Source organism: Peromyscus californicus, unplaced genomic scaffold (assembly GCF_007827085.1).
Source record: "Peromyscus californicus insignis strain IS unplaced genomic scaffold, ASM782708v3 Scaffold_4__1_contigs__length_199733344, whole genome shotgun sequence".
Taxonomy (NCBI): Eukaryota; Metazoa; Chordata; class Mammalia; order Rodentia; family Cricetidae; genus Peromyscus; species Peromyscus californicus.
The window spans coordinates 86,964,152-86,981,344 of record NW_026294562.1 but is presented as its reverse complement, the minus strand read 5'-3'; the positions used below and the strand labels follow the sequence as shown (position 1 = coordinate 86,981,344).

The following is a 17,193-nucleotide window of genomic DNA, read 5'->3' as shown; positions in this document are numbered from 1 at the left end:
GGTATTTCTTGACATGAGGCAGTGTGACTCAAGTCTCTCCATCTCCATTTGGCCTTCCTCCTTGGGCCCAAAATTTGGACAATCTCTTAAAATTTTGTTACTAGTATATTTATTTTATATATGATATATTTATATAATATTTATTACTCTGATATATTATTATCTTATTGTATTACTATATATTATATTTGTGTGTGGTGCTAGGAGTTACACAACTCCGAATTTCATGGATGTTAGGGATTCATGCATGCTGGGAATCCTGGTATGAGCTACCACATCTGGCTGGCCCTGGGGGGTTTAAGATGAGAGTCTGTGGACTTATTGTATTAGTTATGAGAGGAATTGACAAACTTGATGTTTCAGTTGAGTGGTTATGAAATTTAGTGAAATAGCTGTTGACCATATTTCCTGTCACGTCCATGTTTGACCTAGTTCCTTCTTTTTGAAATCAGTTTATATTTTGCCTGTTTTGAATAGTTCAATGTTGGTTTGTTTGTTTGTTTTCCTCTCCCATTCCACATCTGTTAGAGAGCACAGTGTATTTTTAAGAGCAGTTTTATTTTATTTTATTTTATTTGGTTTTTTGAGACAGGGTTTTCCCGTGTAGTTTTGGTGCCTGTCCTGGCTTTTGCTCTGTAGCCCAGGCTGGCCTTGAACTCACAGAGATCCACCTGGCTCTGCCTCCTGAGTGCTGGGATTAAAGAAGTGTGTCACTACTGCCCGGCTGAGCTGTTTTATTGTTCTAGAGAAATAGTTCTTTGCTCAGTTGCAAGACGCTGCCTCAATGAATGAGGTGGGGAGCAATTAGGGAAGACTCCAACACACACCTGCACACAAATGCCCATGCACATGTGAGTGCACATGCACACTCTCAGGCACCCCACACACAGGCATGTGAGAGAAAGAAAAGAGAATGACCGTTTACACTTCTCTGGCATGCTGATTTGGATGGGTTGTGCTCTAGGCAACCGCAGATCTGGAGCAGTATGACCGGACTCGCCATGAAGAGTTTAAGAAGTATGAGATGATGAAGGAACACGAGCGCAGAGAGTATTTAAAAACACTGGATGAGGAAAAGAGAAAAGAAGAAGAATCTAAATTTGAAGAAATGAAGAGGAAGCATGAAAACCACCCCAAAGTCAATCATCCTGTAAGGACTGTGATTTGTGGAAACCATATCTAGACGAAGCGAATTCCTTGTAGCAGAATTTTATCCTAAGTTTAGCATGTAAATCTCGAGTCTTAATTCTGAAAAGTTCCTCAGACATATTTTTTGAGTCTCTATACATAGATTATATTTTGTTTTGAGCAATTTCTTAAAATTGGTTCACAGGGAAGCAAAGATCAACTAAAAGAGGTTTGGGAAGAGGCTGATGGATTGGACCCTAATGACTTTGACCCCAAGACATTTTTCAAATTACATGGTAACAGATTTGATACAAATATTGATATTTATATCTGCTGTTTGAAAAGTCTGTATTTGATTTACTCGTTATTGATGACTGTGATGGTTTGCTGTTGAGTTCTACCAATAGTCATATTTAGAGTTCTTCCTCCAGATGAAATTATTAATAGTCTTTTAGCTGACCTCAACAGAAGGTATTTTAGAGCAGAGCCATACCTTTTGCTTGCTTTTGCTATTGAATCACTGTGTGACTCACTCCAAAGCTTTTTGTAATCTGGAGGTAATTTTGTAGCTCATTAGGTTAAATCTAACAAGCTTTACATGACAGAAATAAAATTTTGCTAAACTTATCTAGTGGTGACACCTGTAATCTCAGCACCTGGGGAACTGAGGCAGGAGGATTGCTGCATGTGTTAGCCTATCCTGGACTACATAGTGACTACCAAGTCAGTCAGGGCTACATAGCAAGACCACGCTTAAATTTTGTTTTTCAACTACTTTTATTCTTATAGATACTGCTTTAACTTTCTGGGAAGAAATAGATAATGTATACATGATTATGAACTGTAAATATAGAATTGACCCTGGAGCTGCTCGGAGGCCTTGTGGAAAGATGAAGCCCTGCCTGCAGCCAATTGTCACTGTACATCAGCACTACTTTCGCAAACTGTTGTGATTGTATTTTGAGTATTTGTTTTCTGAAGGATTCAAATCTGCCTTTGCATTTGTAACTATTGAACTTTAGATGTCAACAGTGATGGATTCCTGGATGAACAAGAATTAGAAGCACTGTTCACAAAAGAGGTAAACAATGGTTATGTCCTCAGGCCCGTCTGCCTCGTTCCCCTCGGGCACCTTGTCTTCTTTCATGTTGGTTTTCACACTTCCTTTTTTTAGTTGGCAAAAGTGTATGACCCCCGAAATGCGGAGGATGATATGATAGAAATGGAGGAAGAAAGGCTTCGCATGAGAGAGCATGTCATGAACGAGGTATGCTTTGAGGCGAGGGTCTGTGTCATGTCTATCATTATTCAAGTTCTTGTGCTAATCCTTATCATAAGATGGAAGAATAAATATACAGTTGGTATTTTTTAGACTTATTTATTTTTATTTTATGTGTGTGAGTGTTTGCCTGTTTGTACATATGTGCACGTGTGTGCCTGGTACCCAAGAAGGCCGGAAGAAGATGCTTGATCTCTTGAAATTGGAGTTACAGACAGTTGTGAGAGGCCATGTGGGTGCTGGGAACTGAACCTGGGTCCTCTGCAAGAGCAGCAAGAGCTTTTAACTGTTGAGTCATCTCCCCAATGATAGGTACTTAATTGGATTTTGTATTTGTAACCAGTTACTATACTAGATTTCTTTAACAAAATAATCTGTAACTGCTTTAAAGTATTTTACAAGATTATGATACTACTGTATGTCAGCAATTAACATTTTAGGGCAGTAAAAAAGCAATGAGGTTTTATAGTTAACATTTTTAAAACCTACATAAGCTTTTATGGGTTGAAAAGCTCTAGTCAGAAACCCAAAATGCTACAAAATTCAACACTTTCTGATCACTGGCAAAGGTGCAAGGTGTAGGAAAGCCTATACCATGAATTTTTATGTTCGTGCACCAAATCATTCATAAAATTATATAAAGTTGCCTTTAGGCTGTATGTATAAGTTGTATATATGACCCATAAATCAATTTTTTGGGGGATCCCAAACCCAAGAAACCTAATTATGTATGTACAAATATCTCAAAAAAATCTCAAATTTAAAAACCACTTCTGGTTCCACACATTTTGGATAAGGGGTACTCAGCCCACACTGAGAAGATTTCCAAGTTCCGTTACTTTAGTAACTATGACAACAAATATCTACATCTTTACCTTCCATAAGCTTCAAGGGTACGAGAAGGTGGGTTGGCTCAGCCAAGCTTGGGCCTAGTGTGGTTTGGCTCTTTGTCCTTCATTCCCAGGCTGCAGGAGCATTCTCTCACTGGATGATGTAAAGGACATAAACTCAAGACCCTTTCACGCAGTAATGTGTAAGACTCGTGCCCAGCCATACCACGCCCCATGTCTGCTCAAATCCCACTGACTGAAGCAGGTCCACAGTGAGGAGAGGATGGGTACCTCTCACAGGCTGTTTCAGCAACACATGCTGAGCTGGAGGCAGGAATGTAGACCCTCATTATAGGACAGAGCTGTAATTACAATAAAAACATAAACCATCACAGGCACCTAAAATTTTAATTTCTGTCTTTTAGAGCAGCTGATTATTTTATTGCCTTTACTTGTTCAGTGAGTTTGTCTTTCTCCCCTGGCTTGGGTTTCCGGGAACAGAGTGACACGTGTTGCTAAGTAATGACAGATGTGAGTAGAAGGACAGTTGCCTCAGCAGTGTTTGTTCTAGTGTGTGACCCTACTGCATCCCCCAATACTAGAGCAGAGATGGTTCAGGACCATCATGGCTGAGACATGGTAGCCCATGTGGCAGGCATGGTGTAGGAGATTGAGAGCTATAATCTGCAGGTAGAGAGAATGAGACTCTGGGCTTGGCTTGAGCTTTTGAAACCTCAGAGCCCACCCTCAGTGACAAACTTCCTCCAACAAGGCCACACCTCCTAATCCTTCTCAAATAGTGCTACTCCCTGATGACTAAGCTTTCAAGTATATGAACCTAATGGGGGGACATTCTTATTCAAACTGCCATACATGCCTCTATTCTCAGCACTTGATAGGCAGAGACAGAAGAACCACCGGAAGTTCAGGCCAAACTGATCTTCATAGCTAGGTCCATATTATTGAGACCCCATCTTGGAAAGTGTGCTGTGAAGAGCAGTAAGTTGAGCCTCTTAACTTACCTGCTTGTTCTTGGCCATGGCAGCTGCTCTGGAGTAGCAGTTGTTCTTGTCTCAGCATTTGAGTCTAGCTGGATTAAGTTTATTGTGGTAAAGGCATTAGCCATAACAATATAACCAGCTAGATTACTGACTTGGTGTGTTGGTCTTGAGCATATCAGGTAGATGGACGGCTTGTATTTTCGAGTTTTAAGTCTATACAAAAATGTTTCTTGATTCCATAAAATGGAGTGTATTCCTTCATTTCCCCTCTCGTTTCTGCATATATGTTAACCTTATCCTAATTGGTGAATGTTTACAAGGGGGCATCTCTTGGGATATTTGTACCTAAAAAATAAGACTTATTTATGTTGCTTTTATATTTTCCTTTAATCAGATTGATAGCAACAAAGATCGACTGGTGACTCTGGAAGAATTCTTGAGAGCTACAGAGAAGAAGGAGTTCTTGGAGCCAGACAGCTGGGAGGTAAGAGGACGAGCTTCAGAGGGCACGTGGTTCTAGAGGCCCTGCACTACTGTGTCCTGCCTTTCACTGTCATTTCTCATTGTGTTTGTGTGTGTAATCTTACAGTATTAGTGTTTTACATCATGTCACTATAAAGTAATATGTCCTTGTCTCCTTGGACAACTTTCTAGTAATTTATGATCACAGAGCATAAAGTTAGAAAAGTTTTTTTTTAAAAAAGGATTTATTTATTTATTTATTTGTGTGTGTGTGTGTGTGTGTGTGTGTGTGTGTGTGTGTGTGTGTGTGTAAGTGCCTGATGTATATGTGTATATGTGTGTACCATGTGCATGCCTGGAGCCTGAGGAAGGGAAAGGGGGAGTCCAGTCACCTGGAATTGGAGTGACAGACCATTGTGAGCCACCGTGTGAGTGTGAGGAACCAAACCTGGATCCTTTCCAAGAGCATCCAATGCTCCTAACTGCTGAGTCACCTCTCCAGCCCTCAGTTTAGAAATCTTTTTAAAAGTCTGCATTTGCTAAGTATAAAATAACATCATTGAAAATTTAAAACTTACATCTATTTTGAGAAGAAATTAAAGGACCCACTGAGCTGTGTCTACAGATCCATTTTTGTTACTGTTGTTAGAGGCAGTGTCTCATGTAGCAAGGACAGCCTTCAACTGATCCTCCTGCCTCACCTCCTGTGTGTTGTGATTACAGGCATGCACCACTGTGTTTTTGTTTTCTAACACTGTGCCTCAGTCTTACACTTGAAGTAACCTTCCTGCCCCAGTCTCATGAGTGCTGGGATTACAGGTATAAGCCCCTAGACCTGTCTTCCAATATTTTATTGCTATTATGAAAGAAGCTGGGGCCTGGGAAGATGGCTTAGGGGATAAGATGCTTGCTATGAAAATGTGAGGTCTGTAGTTCAAGTCCCCAGAATCCATGTAAAAAGTATTACCCCTATTGCTACTGGGAGTGGGCAGAGATAGGAGAATTGCTGGGAATTGCCGTCTGCCAGACTAACTCCAAGTTCAGTGAAAGACCTTGTCTTCTGGGGGTCAAAGTGGAAGAGATGGAGTGGGACACTGTGTCTTCTCTGGCCTGTGCATGGCCCCCTCCCCACACTATCCATGCTGTCTGTCTACCTATCTGTAGGAGAAGCTCAACCAGTGATGCAAATCAGTTAGCCAGGTACTTTCCAGAGTCTGAGGCAGGAATGTTCCTCTTAAGTTCAAGGCCAGCCTGAGCTACAGAGTGAGTTCAGGGCCAGCCTGGGCAAATTAGTAAAACCTTGTCAAAATAGAAAGTGTAAAAAGCATGGTGGTGGGAAAAAAAGGGAAGCTGGGAGTATAGCTCAGTGGTAGAACACCCTAAGGTCATGTACAAGGTCCTACCTAAGTTCAATCCCCAGGAACGCAAATAAATATAAAGAAGTACATAACCTGGGTGTGGTCATCTATGCCTATAGTCTCAGCACTTAGAAGGCGGAGGCAGGAGAGTCAGTGTTCAAGGTATCATCGTCAGATACACAGCAAGTTAGAAGGCTTTCTGGGCTACATGAGAGTATGTCTCCAAAAACCAGAGAAGAAACAGTTTTTTCAAAAGTATAAACAAGAGCTGGACAGATGGCTCAGTGGTTAAGAACATTTGCTGCTCCTGCAGAGAACCTTGGCTGGGTCTCCAGTGCATACAAGGTGACTCACAGCTTCTAGTTCCAGGGGATACGACACCCTCTTCTGGCCTCTACAGGTACCAGGCATGCACACGGCACACTTATGTGTGTATACACTCAGTCACACTCGTACAGACATATAAAATAAATATTTAAAATAGAATGAATAAATTAGTTAAAAAGAAATCACTAATATAAACACATTTCTCCCTCCCTTCCCCCTCTCTCTTCCTTCTATCATTCCTTTTTGCTGGCTCCCTCCCCCACTCATTCTCTCACTCATCTACTCACTCACTCACTCCCTCTGTAGTCCAGGATATTCTGGAAGTCACATTACTAATCTGGGCATGAATCCTTTTCATTTGTTTTGTGTTTTGAGAGGATCTCATTTTATAGACTGGGCTGGACTGGAACTCACTATGTAGCTTGAGCTGACTTTGAACTGGAGGCCATTACAGGGATGAACCACCATGCCTTGTTAATGTATTTTTTCTTATTTTGCCTAAGAGTATATTATATATGTTCTTTTGTACAATGATGATTCTAGAATTTTAAAATGTTTTGTGATTTATTTATTTTTATTTTGCTTATGTTTGTGTTTTGTATGTATGTCTGTGTGAGAGTGTTGGCTCCCTTGGGGCTGGAGTTGGGAGGATGTTAAATCCCTTGGGGCTGGAGTTCCAGACAGTTGTGAGCTGCCATGTGGATGCTGGGAATTGAACCTGGGTCCTCTGGAAGAGCAGCCTGTGCTCCTAACTGCTGAGCCATCTCTCCAGCCCTGAAGATCCTAACATTTTAAAGCTGAGCATGACACCCCTTTGTTCCTGGCACTATTATTTATTTCCCTTCCTTTTAGACATTGGGTCAGCAACAGTTATTCACCGAGGAAGAACTGAAAGAATATGAAAACATTATTGCCGCACAAGAAAATGAACTTAGGAAGAGGGCAGATGAACTGCAGAAGCAGAAGGAAGAGTTGCAGCGCCAGCATGACCACCTGGAGGCTCAGAAGCAGGAGTATCAGCAGGTCGACACTGAGGGGGTGTGGCTTGCAGGGACTGTTGTGATGCATGAGGCTCAGAAACCTGAGTATTAGCAGATGAGATGTGGCTTTCAGGGAATGACGGGGCCCCTTGAAGTGATGTCCATCTGTAGTTCCAGCTGCTCAGACAGGAGGTTTGCTTGAGCCCAGCCACCAAATTCTATCACAGAGCGAAATCTGTCTCAAATAAACGAAAATAAACAAACTTGAGTTAGGGGCTGGAGGTATAGCCCAGAGGTGGAGAATACACTTAGTATGTGTGAGGTCCTGGGCTTGGTCTCCAGTGTGACAACAGGAAGCCCAAACCAGATGTTAGATGCTTTGCTGAAAGGCTGAATTTTTTTTTGTTTGTTTGTTTGATTGTTTGTTTATTTCATTCTTTTGAGACAAGGTCTTGTATAGCCAGGGCTGGCCTGGAACTCATGATCCTCCTGCCTCTGCCTCCCTAGCCCTGAGATTACAGGAGTCTATAGAACACCAAGCTAAGCTTGTGTTTTTATAATATGCCCTTAAGCTGTCATTTTTTAAATTTTAGTGTGCTTTAAAACTAGCTTTGTTACAACTTCTGTTTTGGAATTGTGGAATCAATGAGAACATGTCACACCAACTGAGCTGTGAAGGTGACTTTTATCTCCTCCCAAGTGCTAGGATTGCAGGGGTACACCACAAAGCCTGGCTAGTCACTATCAGAGGAATAACTGAATGTGTATGAAAATGGCAATCTTCACACGGGCTGGAGGAAGAGCTGGTGAGGACCCGCATAAAGACAGGGCTTTTATCTTATTACCAATGACCAACAGTGGACTCTGCCTCAGAGCTCAGTTCACCTGCTGCTCTCTGCTCTGATTCTCAGTGTGACATCAGATAGTAGTCATCCTTCCTCAGTGTCCAAGAGTATGATAGGACAGTGTTCTAGGGGAAAAAAAACTTAGTTTATTATGCTTAGCCAAAGATGGCATATATGACCGAAACAATCAGCAGTACTTTCATATTTTTCCCACTCACCAGGCTGTACAGCAGCTGGAACAGAAGAAATTTCAACAAGGGATCGCTCCATCAGGGCCAGCAGGAGAACTGAAGTTTGAACCACGTATGTAATTTTCCCTTGTTTGTTTAGGGTAATAAACCATTAAAAATCGATAACCATTTTTCATTTCAAATACAGTCTATCTTCAGATGATTAAAATTCACATTGTATTCTATATATTTGAAGAAATAGAGAAATCCGCATTAAAGAAACTTTGAAAAGTTCTCAAATTTTCACGAGTGGACATTTTTCAAATGCCACATAATTAGATGACCATCGTTATGGTGCAGTAATTTATTTCAAAATTATTTGTAATTCTTTATGACCATTTATATTGATCTTGCCAGAAGATAATTTATAATTTATATTGATCTTGCCATGTTTGTAATTTGTAATCTATGATGAGCTAACCATACTTTCAAAAAGTAAAATAATGTATCTTTAAATAAAAGAACATTCAGAATAAAGGAAGATATGTTTAAAATGTGAGCATACTTCTTTTGAACAGACACGTAAAGCCCCGACGTCTGCAAGAACTTGGAAGAAAACTGTTCACTCAACATCTGTTTCATCTTTCAACATCCCCTCTTTTATCTTCACTCAATAAATACTTTAAAGCACATTTGGAATAAAGGGAGAGACCTTTAAAGTGAGAACACAATTTTTTATTTTTTCACGCAGGTATTTAAGGATTGAAATTTACTAGAACCAGGACAGAAACAGACTCAGCCACTCCTCCCATTGTTCTTCATTCGTGTTAGTGCTCAGGGGCCACATCCCATAGTTTCATGACACAGTCGTTAGCTGGGTCAGAGAGCTCTGCCTGTGGCTTGAGGATAACGTGGTGTCACTCTGAGGGTAGTTTTCTTTCATAGGTGCTGTCTTCCTCTCTCAGCAAACCCCTCTTGGATATTCATGGTTATTCCGAAAAAGCCATCCCCCCCTCCAACCCCCGTGTTTCTGGTGATTTTGGCCTATTTTATCACCCTACCCTCAAGAAGGCTTCAGTTGAGTGGCGTCTGCTCCCACATCAGAATTGCTTTATTCATGTGCTTGCCTTCTGTCCCTCCCTGGGATAGAAAACATTGATTTCACGTTTTTAAATCATTGACAGTGATTTAAACTAGACAGGAAGTCTCCCTCTTTCTCTAAGGATATCTAGGAGTAGTGTGGAAGTCTCCACTTTTCTACTCTGCTATCCTTAGTGCATGGTTTTAGCCTCAGAAACTCACGCTCTGTCTGTCATGGCAGTGGGGACAGACAGGAAAAAGGACTTGAGGAATTTTCCAGAAGAACTTGGCAGCGCTTGAATTTACATCTCCTGTATTTTCACTGTGCTCAAATGTTCAGGGACATACCTGAATGGACTTTAGGAAGGATGTCCTACTTGGCTGGCAGCCTTACTCTGTGTCATACCTACTGCAGGTCACGTGATGCTCCTCAGTGCCCTGCAGGCTGAATAACCCACAAGGGGGAAGTGACTAGCCTCAACTTAGGATTCTCTTATAAAGGCAAAGGGGATGTTTGGAGAACACATTTGGTCTTAAATCAATCCTTGTCATCATCTACATTTCTGTCTGCACTCTCTTCAAACAGAAGACACTTACCTCTCCAGCTCCAAGGAGAAACTCACCAGTCATCACTACACATTAGCCCCAAGACCATGATTTTGCTCTGTTGTCGGCTCTCAGATTAGGCCATGGCCCCTTGTGTTTTCTACCCCAAGAACACAACATACAGGATGCCTGGGCACCAGGGGACTGCAGCAAGTTTAGAGGAAGGATGACTCATGGGCTGGGAGGTAGCTCAGTGGGACAGCATTTGCCTGCCACAAGCAAGGCCATCACCAACCCCCAGAACTGCAAGCAAATTAAAAAAGCAGAAGAAAAGAAAGACTCAGGAATGGGATAGCTGACCCTTAGCATTTAAAAGGTACTGTTTGGCTGTAATGCATGAATATCTGCTTGCTTGCTCATTGGGCAATCCCTGATTGACAGTTTCGAGAGTAGCTCCCTTGTCTCAGTGTCCTCAGAGGCCTTGAGTTCTGTCCTATAGGAGATTTTTATGTTCACGAATGTCCAGGGATATATCTGAATGGACTTTACGAAGGATGTCCTCCTCGGCTGGCAGCGTCAGCCTATGTCCTGTTGCTCCAGGCTTCAGGCTCAAGGCTTGCTTTAGGCAACAGCTGTGGGCATTGCCAGGTTGGATCATGCTTTACTTTGTTTTGCTTTTTGCCAAATAGTTTTGAAAGTCTTAGCAGGTGTCTTGGGTTTCTTTCTCTTCTTTTTAATCATTTTGATGAGCAACTAGTCAGAGGTACAGCTTTTGTTTTTTATTATTATTATTATATTATTGTTACTGTTATTATTTTGAGACAAACTCTAAGGCTGGCTGGAAACTCACTGTAGAGCCCAGGTTCACCTTGGACTTATGGCAGTCCTCCTGCCTCAGCTTTCCAAGGGCTGGGATTGCAGGTGTAAGCCTGGACATTTGGTTAAAGGTATGGTTCCAGCATGATTTAAATACAGGTTTGTTTTGTTTCTCCTGGATTTCTGATGGTGTGGATTGAATGAAGAGCTGTCTGCATGTTAGGTAAACACTCCATCACTGAGTGACGTCCTCTGCAGACAGTTTTGAAGTAAGAATCTCATCGTTTGTCTGCTGGCCTCTGTGCTCTCTCCTTCTCTGGGATCTTAGCCTAAGGTACCTCCTGGAGGCTCTTTTGGATTATAGGTTTGGATGGGATGACAACAGCCCTCACTGGGTCTTTTCCCTAGGATAGTTATTATCACTAGAAGGAAAATTCTTTTTTTTAAATATAATTATTTTTCTTTTATGAATATGGATGCTTTGCCTGAATATTTGTCTGTGCATCATGTGTGAGTCTGGAAAAGAGCATTAGGTCCCCTGGGACTGGAGTGAAAGATGGTTGTGAGCCACCATGTTGCTCAGAATTAAACCTGGATCCTCGAAAAGGTCACTAAGTGCTCTTAACTGCTGAGCCACCTCTCCAAGGCAGAAATTTCTTAAGGGAGAGTCCTTGGAAAGGCTGAGGAAGCTTCAGTTCCCAGAGCCTTTGCTTACTCCCAGTTGAGTTGGGAGGGCAATTGTATTTGATTTTTGGAGTACTTTGGGACTCTGGATTCGGGCATTTCTCAGTCTGTACCATTGTTAGCTTTTGTAACTCAGCCTGAGTCACATTTACATGGTGGCATTGCTGAATCCTTTCTCCTCAACCAAACCAACCCTTCCCTCTTTTTGTGGTGGTGGGACTTAAACCTACACATGGCCTTGCGCCCATTGAACATGTGCCCTTGGTGGGTGTCATAGTGAATACTGCCATCCTAGCATTAGGAAGCTGAAATAGTGGGGGTGGGGGTGTGTGCCATGAGTTTGAGCTACATGACAAGACCTTGTCTCAAAACATAGGTGATGAGATCTTCTCTAAGAAGAGTCTTCTCATTCTTTAGATAGAGAGTATAGATAGCTCACAAAATCTTTGGGAGGCTTTCAGATTTTTCCTGAAGAAACAGATCTAGGCCCTAGCATGGAGTTCAGCATGTAGGAAGCCCAAAACTGCATAAACTGGGTACCGTGGCACATGCATCTAATCCCAGCTCTTCAGAACTTCAAGGTCATCCTCAGGAGTGTAGGGAGTTCGAGGGCAGCAACATGAGACCCTCAAAAGGAAGAGATAAAGAAACAGCTTCAAGTGCCTCATCACAAGAGCAGGCTGCCCATGAACATTAGGGATAACCAACAACCAGGAAGCTGCCTGCTGTGTCAGCAAACCCAGACACTTGCCAGCTCTAGAACCTCGCCAGCCTGCCAGGTGCTGTGGCCACAAAGGTGAAGGGCTCACTTCCTGTTTCCATGCCCACATCACTCCAGTCAAAGTCTGAGGTGAGTATGCCTGATTAACTAACTAAAATATTAATGTCCAGAGCCCTTACAGTACTGGAGGTTGGGAATGACAGTGTTTACCTTCTTACCATTCTATTACAGGAATGTGTGTTAAATGCCAGTGTTTAACCTTCCTACCCCCTTGTAGGAATTCATATCATTGAGCTACCCAGCCACTCTAGCACTTTAGAATTTTACAAGTTCCCCTGGCTGCCGTTTTTTGTTTTGTTTTTTTTGAGACAGGACCTCACTGGGTAGCCCTGACAGGCCTGGAACTTGCTATGTAGACCAGGCTGGCCTTGAACTTACAGAGGTCTGCCTGCCTCTGCCTCTGAGACCAAGTTGCTCTTAATCTTTAACTGATTAACGAATCCTAATCTGTTTACAAGCAAACACACTGTTGTCTTGGTGAGTGCTTATTGGCGCAACAGAAGAGAAAACAGTGGAGAAATTGCTCCTTGCAGTAAGGAGTGCACTGGGCTTCTCCTGAAAACAATTGCCCTCCTCAAGCCAAGGCTGTGTGGGGATATTCATATTGCACGCTGCTGTGGGGTAGCACAATCCCCAGCATGCTTGCTTGCAGATGTATATTACTGCCTAGCCTAGCAGCTTACATTTGTAAGCCTAGCACTGGCTAGGCTGAGGCAGAAGGGTAGCCTGCCCAGAGAGAGTTCCACTGTGCTCAGTCGCAGGTCATACTTGAAGAAAGGTAGACTGTGGATACATTCTGGCCATGCTTAGCTCAAGGGAGCTTATAGAGCAGACAGAACAGCTCAGTGGGTAAAGGTTTTGCCAAGCCCGATGAACTCAGTTTGATCCCTGGGACCCACACGGTGTTGGAAGGAGAAAACTGACTTCTGTATGTTCCTGTGACCTCCACACACTCGCTCCTGCCCAAACACCATAAAGAAATGTTTGTATGTTTTTGTTTTTGTTTGAGACAGTGTCTCACGTTGTATCCCTGGCTGGTAAGGAACCTGCTATGTAAGCCAGGCTGGCCTTAGAGATCTGTCTGTCTCTGTTTCCTGAGTGATAGAGTTAGAGGTATGCACCACCACACTCAGCAATACGTATAATTAAAAACAAAACAACAGATGTGAACACCTCTAAGCATGCTCAACTGATGGCATAGAAAGATAGTGGGCCGCAGACTAGGGAGATGCCTCTGTAGGTATGAGTGATGGCTGTGCAGGCATGAGGTTCTGAGTTCAAATCCCAGTGCTCACGGAAAAAATGTGGCATGTCTGGATGCCTGTAACCTCAGCATTGGGGAACGAAGATGGGTAGATCCCAAGAGCTTACTGGTCAGCAGCCTATTTAGCTTCTGGTTTGGTGAGAGATCCTGTCTTACAGGAATGAGGCAGAGAGTAATAAAGGAAGACACTGAATGTCCTGCTCTCCATGTGCAGGTGCACTGACACACGTACATGTGTACACCACACATACACACACACATACACACACATACACACACACACACACACACACACACACACACACACACACACACAGGCCAATAAAACAAAACAACCCCCCAAAGGTGGAGGAGAGGAATTCTCCTAGACATGTTCAGTTTCTTTTTCCCAAAAACGTTTAGCTGATATCAAAGAAAAAGGTATTTGAAGATGTGTTAACTAACATAGGAACGTAGCTCCAAAGGCATGCAACTGACCAGGCTGTTAATACTTTCTAAAATAATCATTGCATACTCCTATACACATTTGATGTCTTCCTCTTCTAAAATGACGGATGTTTGTATTACTCAGTAGTTTACATGACAGCTCCAACCAAACACTTGGCTTTGTGGTCTTGTAGTATGTGTGACACAATAGAAGTTGTCTCTCTCCACAGCCATGCACTTTGAGTCTCATGTGATTCATTAGAAATTTAAATAGTTCCGCTCTCCAGGTTCAGCACTATGGCTCTCCTGTTTGACTACAGCCCTGTCTGTCTGTCCTGGGGCTCTGCCCTTCCCTTCATGAGGAGTCCTTAGGCCAAGCAGGCTGTACGTGATGCTGCTCTTGGAGCCCCAGGTTGAGAGTTGTGGGACTTGTGGTACCTGGTTCTATTACTAAGAACTGATCTGGTAGTAGTGTATACTGTGGCAGCCACAGTGCTGCATGCCAGCCATGGGCTTGGGACAAGACCTATGTTCCATCCTGAGGTGGCTATTCTGTTTCCCATGTTGTGATCTTACTACCAAGTGACTGAGAGAGAATGTGAAGCCTACAGAGCGGTGGGCTTCTCTAAGGCCTGGATAGAATGGTGTAAGTCTCAAGCTAGAGGAACTTGGCAAGGCATCTATCTAATGGAGTTCTGGTAGCCTGGTGGGAGCTGCTGACTGCTCACTCTGTTCCTCAGATTGTGAGATATGACTCAGGGGTAAACACACACACACACACACACACACACACACACACACACCCCTTTCCTTGGCCCTCACATAGAAATGGTCTTAGCCTCTGGATAAACCCAGAACTTTCTATTCCAAACTAAAAAAAGGTTGTACCTAGAAATGAAGACTGAGTAAAAGGCAGTCTAGATTATGTTGTAGATGAGAGGAATGAGAGGACACAGCATCAAATGCCACGACTCTAGAAGATGTGTGAGAATGTGGGAAGAATGAGTCTATAAAATACCAAAGTGGTTTGGGCTTTGCCTCTTGCTTCTCTCCTGGATGCTGCCCCACAGCCAGGCTGGGATGCTGTTTGGTCTGGCTATCTTTGGGATGCTGTGATGACTTTGGGATGCTGTGATGCTCTGTGAGTGTACCCAGGTGTGTGCTGGAAGCCTTACTCTGCAACTGTGGGTCTGGGTGCTTTCTTCAGGACTGTTAGTTTTCCACCTCTGCATCCTGGAAAGCTACACAGGCTGAGGTCTGCTTGTCCGTACATATGTCTTCTTATTCTTTTTGCTCATGTCCATCCTTTGCAGAATTTTTGTCTGGTCTAACTCCCCTTTTCCCTGCTGCTTGGTCACTTTGAACTCTGTAACACCTTTGAGCTTGGGGGAACATTTTGGATCTGTTTTTAGGCCTCTGTGGTCCAAGTCTGTAGTTTCCTATATAGACTGCCTAAATCTTAAATCACAGATCTCAAAATTAAATATAGTAATTTAGAGGTGGTACATGCCTTTGATTCCAGCACTTGAGACTTGGGAAATGGAGGCAAGAGGATCAAGAGTTCAATATCAGTATGGATAATAAGAGACCTTTTCTCAAAACAAAACCAAAATCTAAACAGGCAAAAAAAAAAAAAAAAAAAAAAAAAAGAAAGAAACGCTTATTGGCTGGAGATGTTAGCTTATTGGTAGAACACTTATCTAGTATACCCAAAGCCCTGGATTTGATTATTACCACCAAAAAAAAAATCCTTACCACACACACACACACATACACACAGAGAGAGAGAGAGAGAGAGAGAGAGAGAGAGAGCAAAAATTTGTGTACGTAGCATTGTTTTACTAAATGCACACCTGCTTTTCACATATAAAGTGCTTGTGAATGCTAATGATTTTTAAATCAACTTAGTTAATTGAAAGGGGGGGATGAGAAATATCTATTTTCTTCTTCTGGTTTTTTTTTTTTTTTTTTTTTTTTTTTCAGAGCTGAGGACCGAACCCAGGGCCTTGTGCTTGCTAGGCAAGTGCTCTACCACTGAGCTAAATCCCCAGCCCCTCTATTTTCTTTATAGTGAGATTTTGAGGATCCTACTTCTGGTGTGTGCATAAAATCTTAATCCCTGTCTTACAGCTATCCTGAACAATCAAGACACTGACAAGGAGCCAGAGTGAGAGGTGAGCTCCTTCATGTTCATGCAAGATTCTCATCCCCAGGGACCTGCAAAAGAAGTCTACCCTCAGCCTGAACTGCCTCAGCGGAATACTTTCAGACTTATGAGGCAGTCTCATAGCTCAGGCTGACCTTGACCTTGCAACCCGCTTACCTCTCTGCTGTCTGAGTGCTGGAGCAGGAGGTATATACCTCACATCCAGCTGCAAGCTTACAAACTCAATCTCATTTAAAAAAAAAACCCACCTGTTAGTACTTGTTGAGACTGAAGTCTAAAATGTATTGAAAAGGACAGTTTGCATTGTCACTTCTGAAGGTGACATGATGGGAAGACACCTTGGAAGTGTGGCATTTGAAGCCAATCAGATCTTTTTTTTTTTTTTTGAGATGGGGGTCTCATGTTGGCTTGAAATTTGCCATGTAGTCCAGGATGGCCTGGAGCTGGAGTTGGTGATCCCCCTGCCTCTGACTCCCTAGCACTGGGCTTATAGAAATCCTCCATGATCAGCTTTCCTACCTATTTTAAATTATTTCCCAATTACGTAGTTAGCTGTGAATTCATAACCACTTCTCAGAATCATAGAACGAGCCAGAGCAAGCAGCCGCAATTGCTTACAATGCCCATCTGAGAGGTGTGAGCCCAAGCCTTCGGCACTGTCAGCCAGAAAACCAATAAAACTTTAAATTGAAACATTTAGAGCCTTTCAAATGTTGCTAATTGGACAATATAGGAAAACAATAACACTTCTTGATGACAGATGCTTGTAGATATAACCAACCGTCTTATTAAATAAGAAACACAGAGCCGATTCAGAGAAGAAAGCCAAGAGGTCAGAGCTAAGAGCCTCACCCTTTCTGCTTCAGCGATCCTCTTCAACCAAGAGAGCTCTCCGAAAGGGACCTACTTTCTGTGTGTATGTCTTTATATACTCTAGCTGTTCTGCCTTCTCATTGGTTGTAAACCCAAACATGTGACTGCCTCGTCACTGCCTGTATGTACCGCCCTCCAGGTCCTTAAAGGCGTGTGCCACCACCGCCACGCACTTG

At 42.7% G+C, this 17,193-nt stretch overlaps 1 protein-coding gene across 1 annotated transcript in view; it reads left to right on the top strand.

The window, feature by feature from the left end:
* The window catches only part of Nucb2 (nucleobindin 2), a 31,876-nt gene extending 22,804 nt beyond the window's left edge, over nt 1–9,072 (top strand). The window contains exons 7-14 of the mRNA XM_052761223.1: nt 965–1,150; nt 1,334–1,424; nt 2,151–2,209; nt 2,303–2,395; nt 4,633–4,722; nt 7,238–7,408; nt 8,432–8,513; nt 8,959–9,072. Of these exons, the coding sequence (XP_052617183.1) occupies nt 965–1,150; nt 1,334–1,424; nt 2,151–2,209; nt 2,303–2,395; nt 4,633–4,722; nt 7,238–7,408; nt 8,432–8,513; nt 8,959–8,966 (780 nt within the window). The 3' untranslated portion in view covers nt 8,967–9,072. The remainder of the gene's footprint in view (nt 1–964; nt 1,151–1,333; nt 1,425–2,150; nt 2,210–2,302; nt 2,396–4,632; nt 4,723–7,237; nt 7,409–8,431; nt 8,514–8,958) is intronic.
* The last annotated feature ends 8,121 nt before the right edge of the window (nt 9,073–17,193 follow it).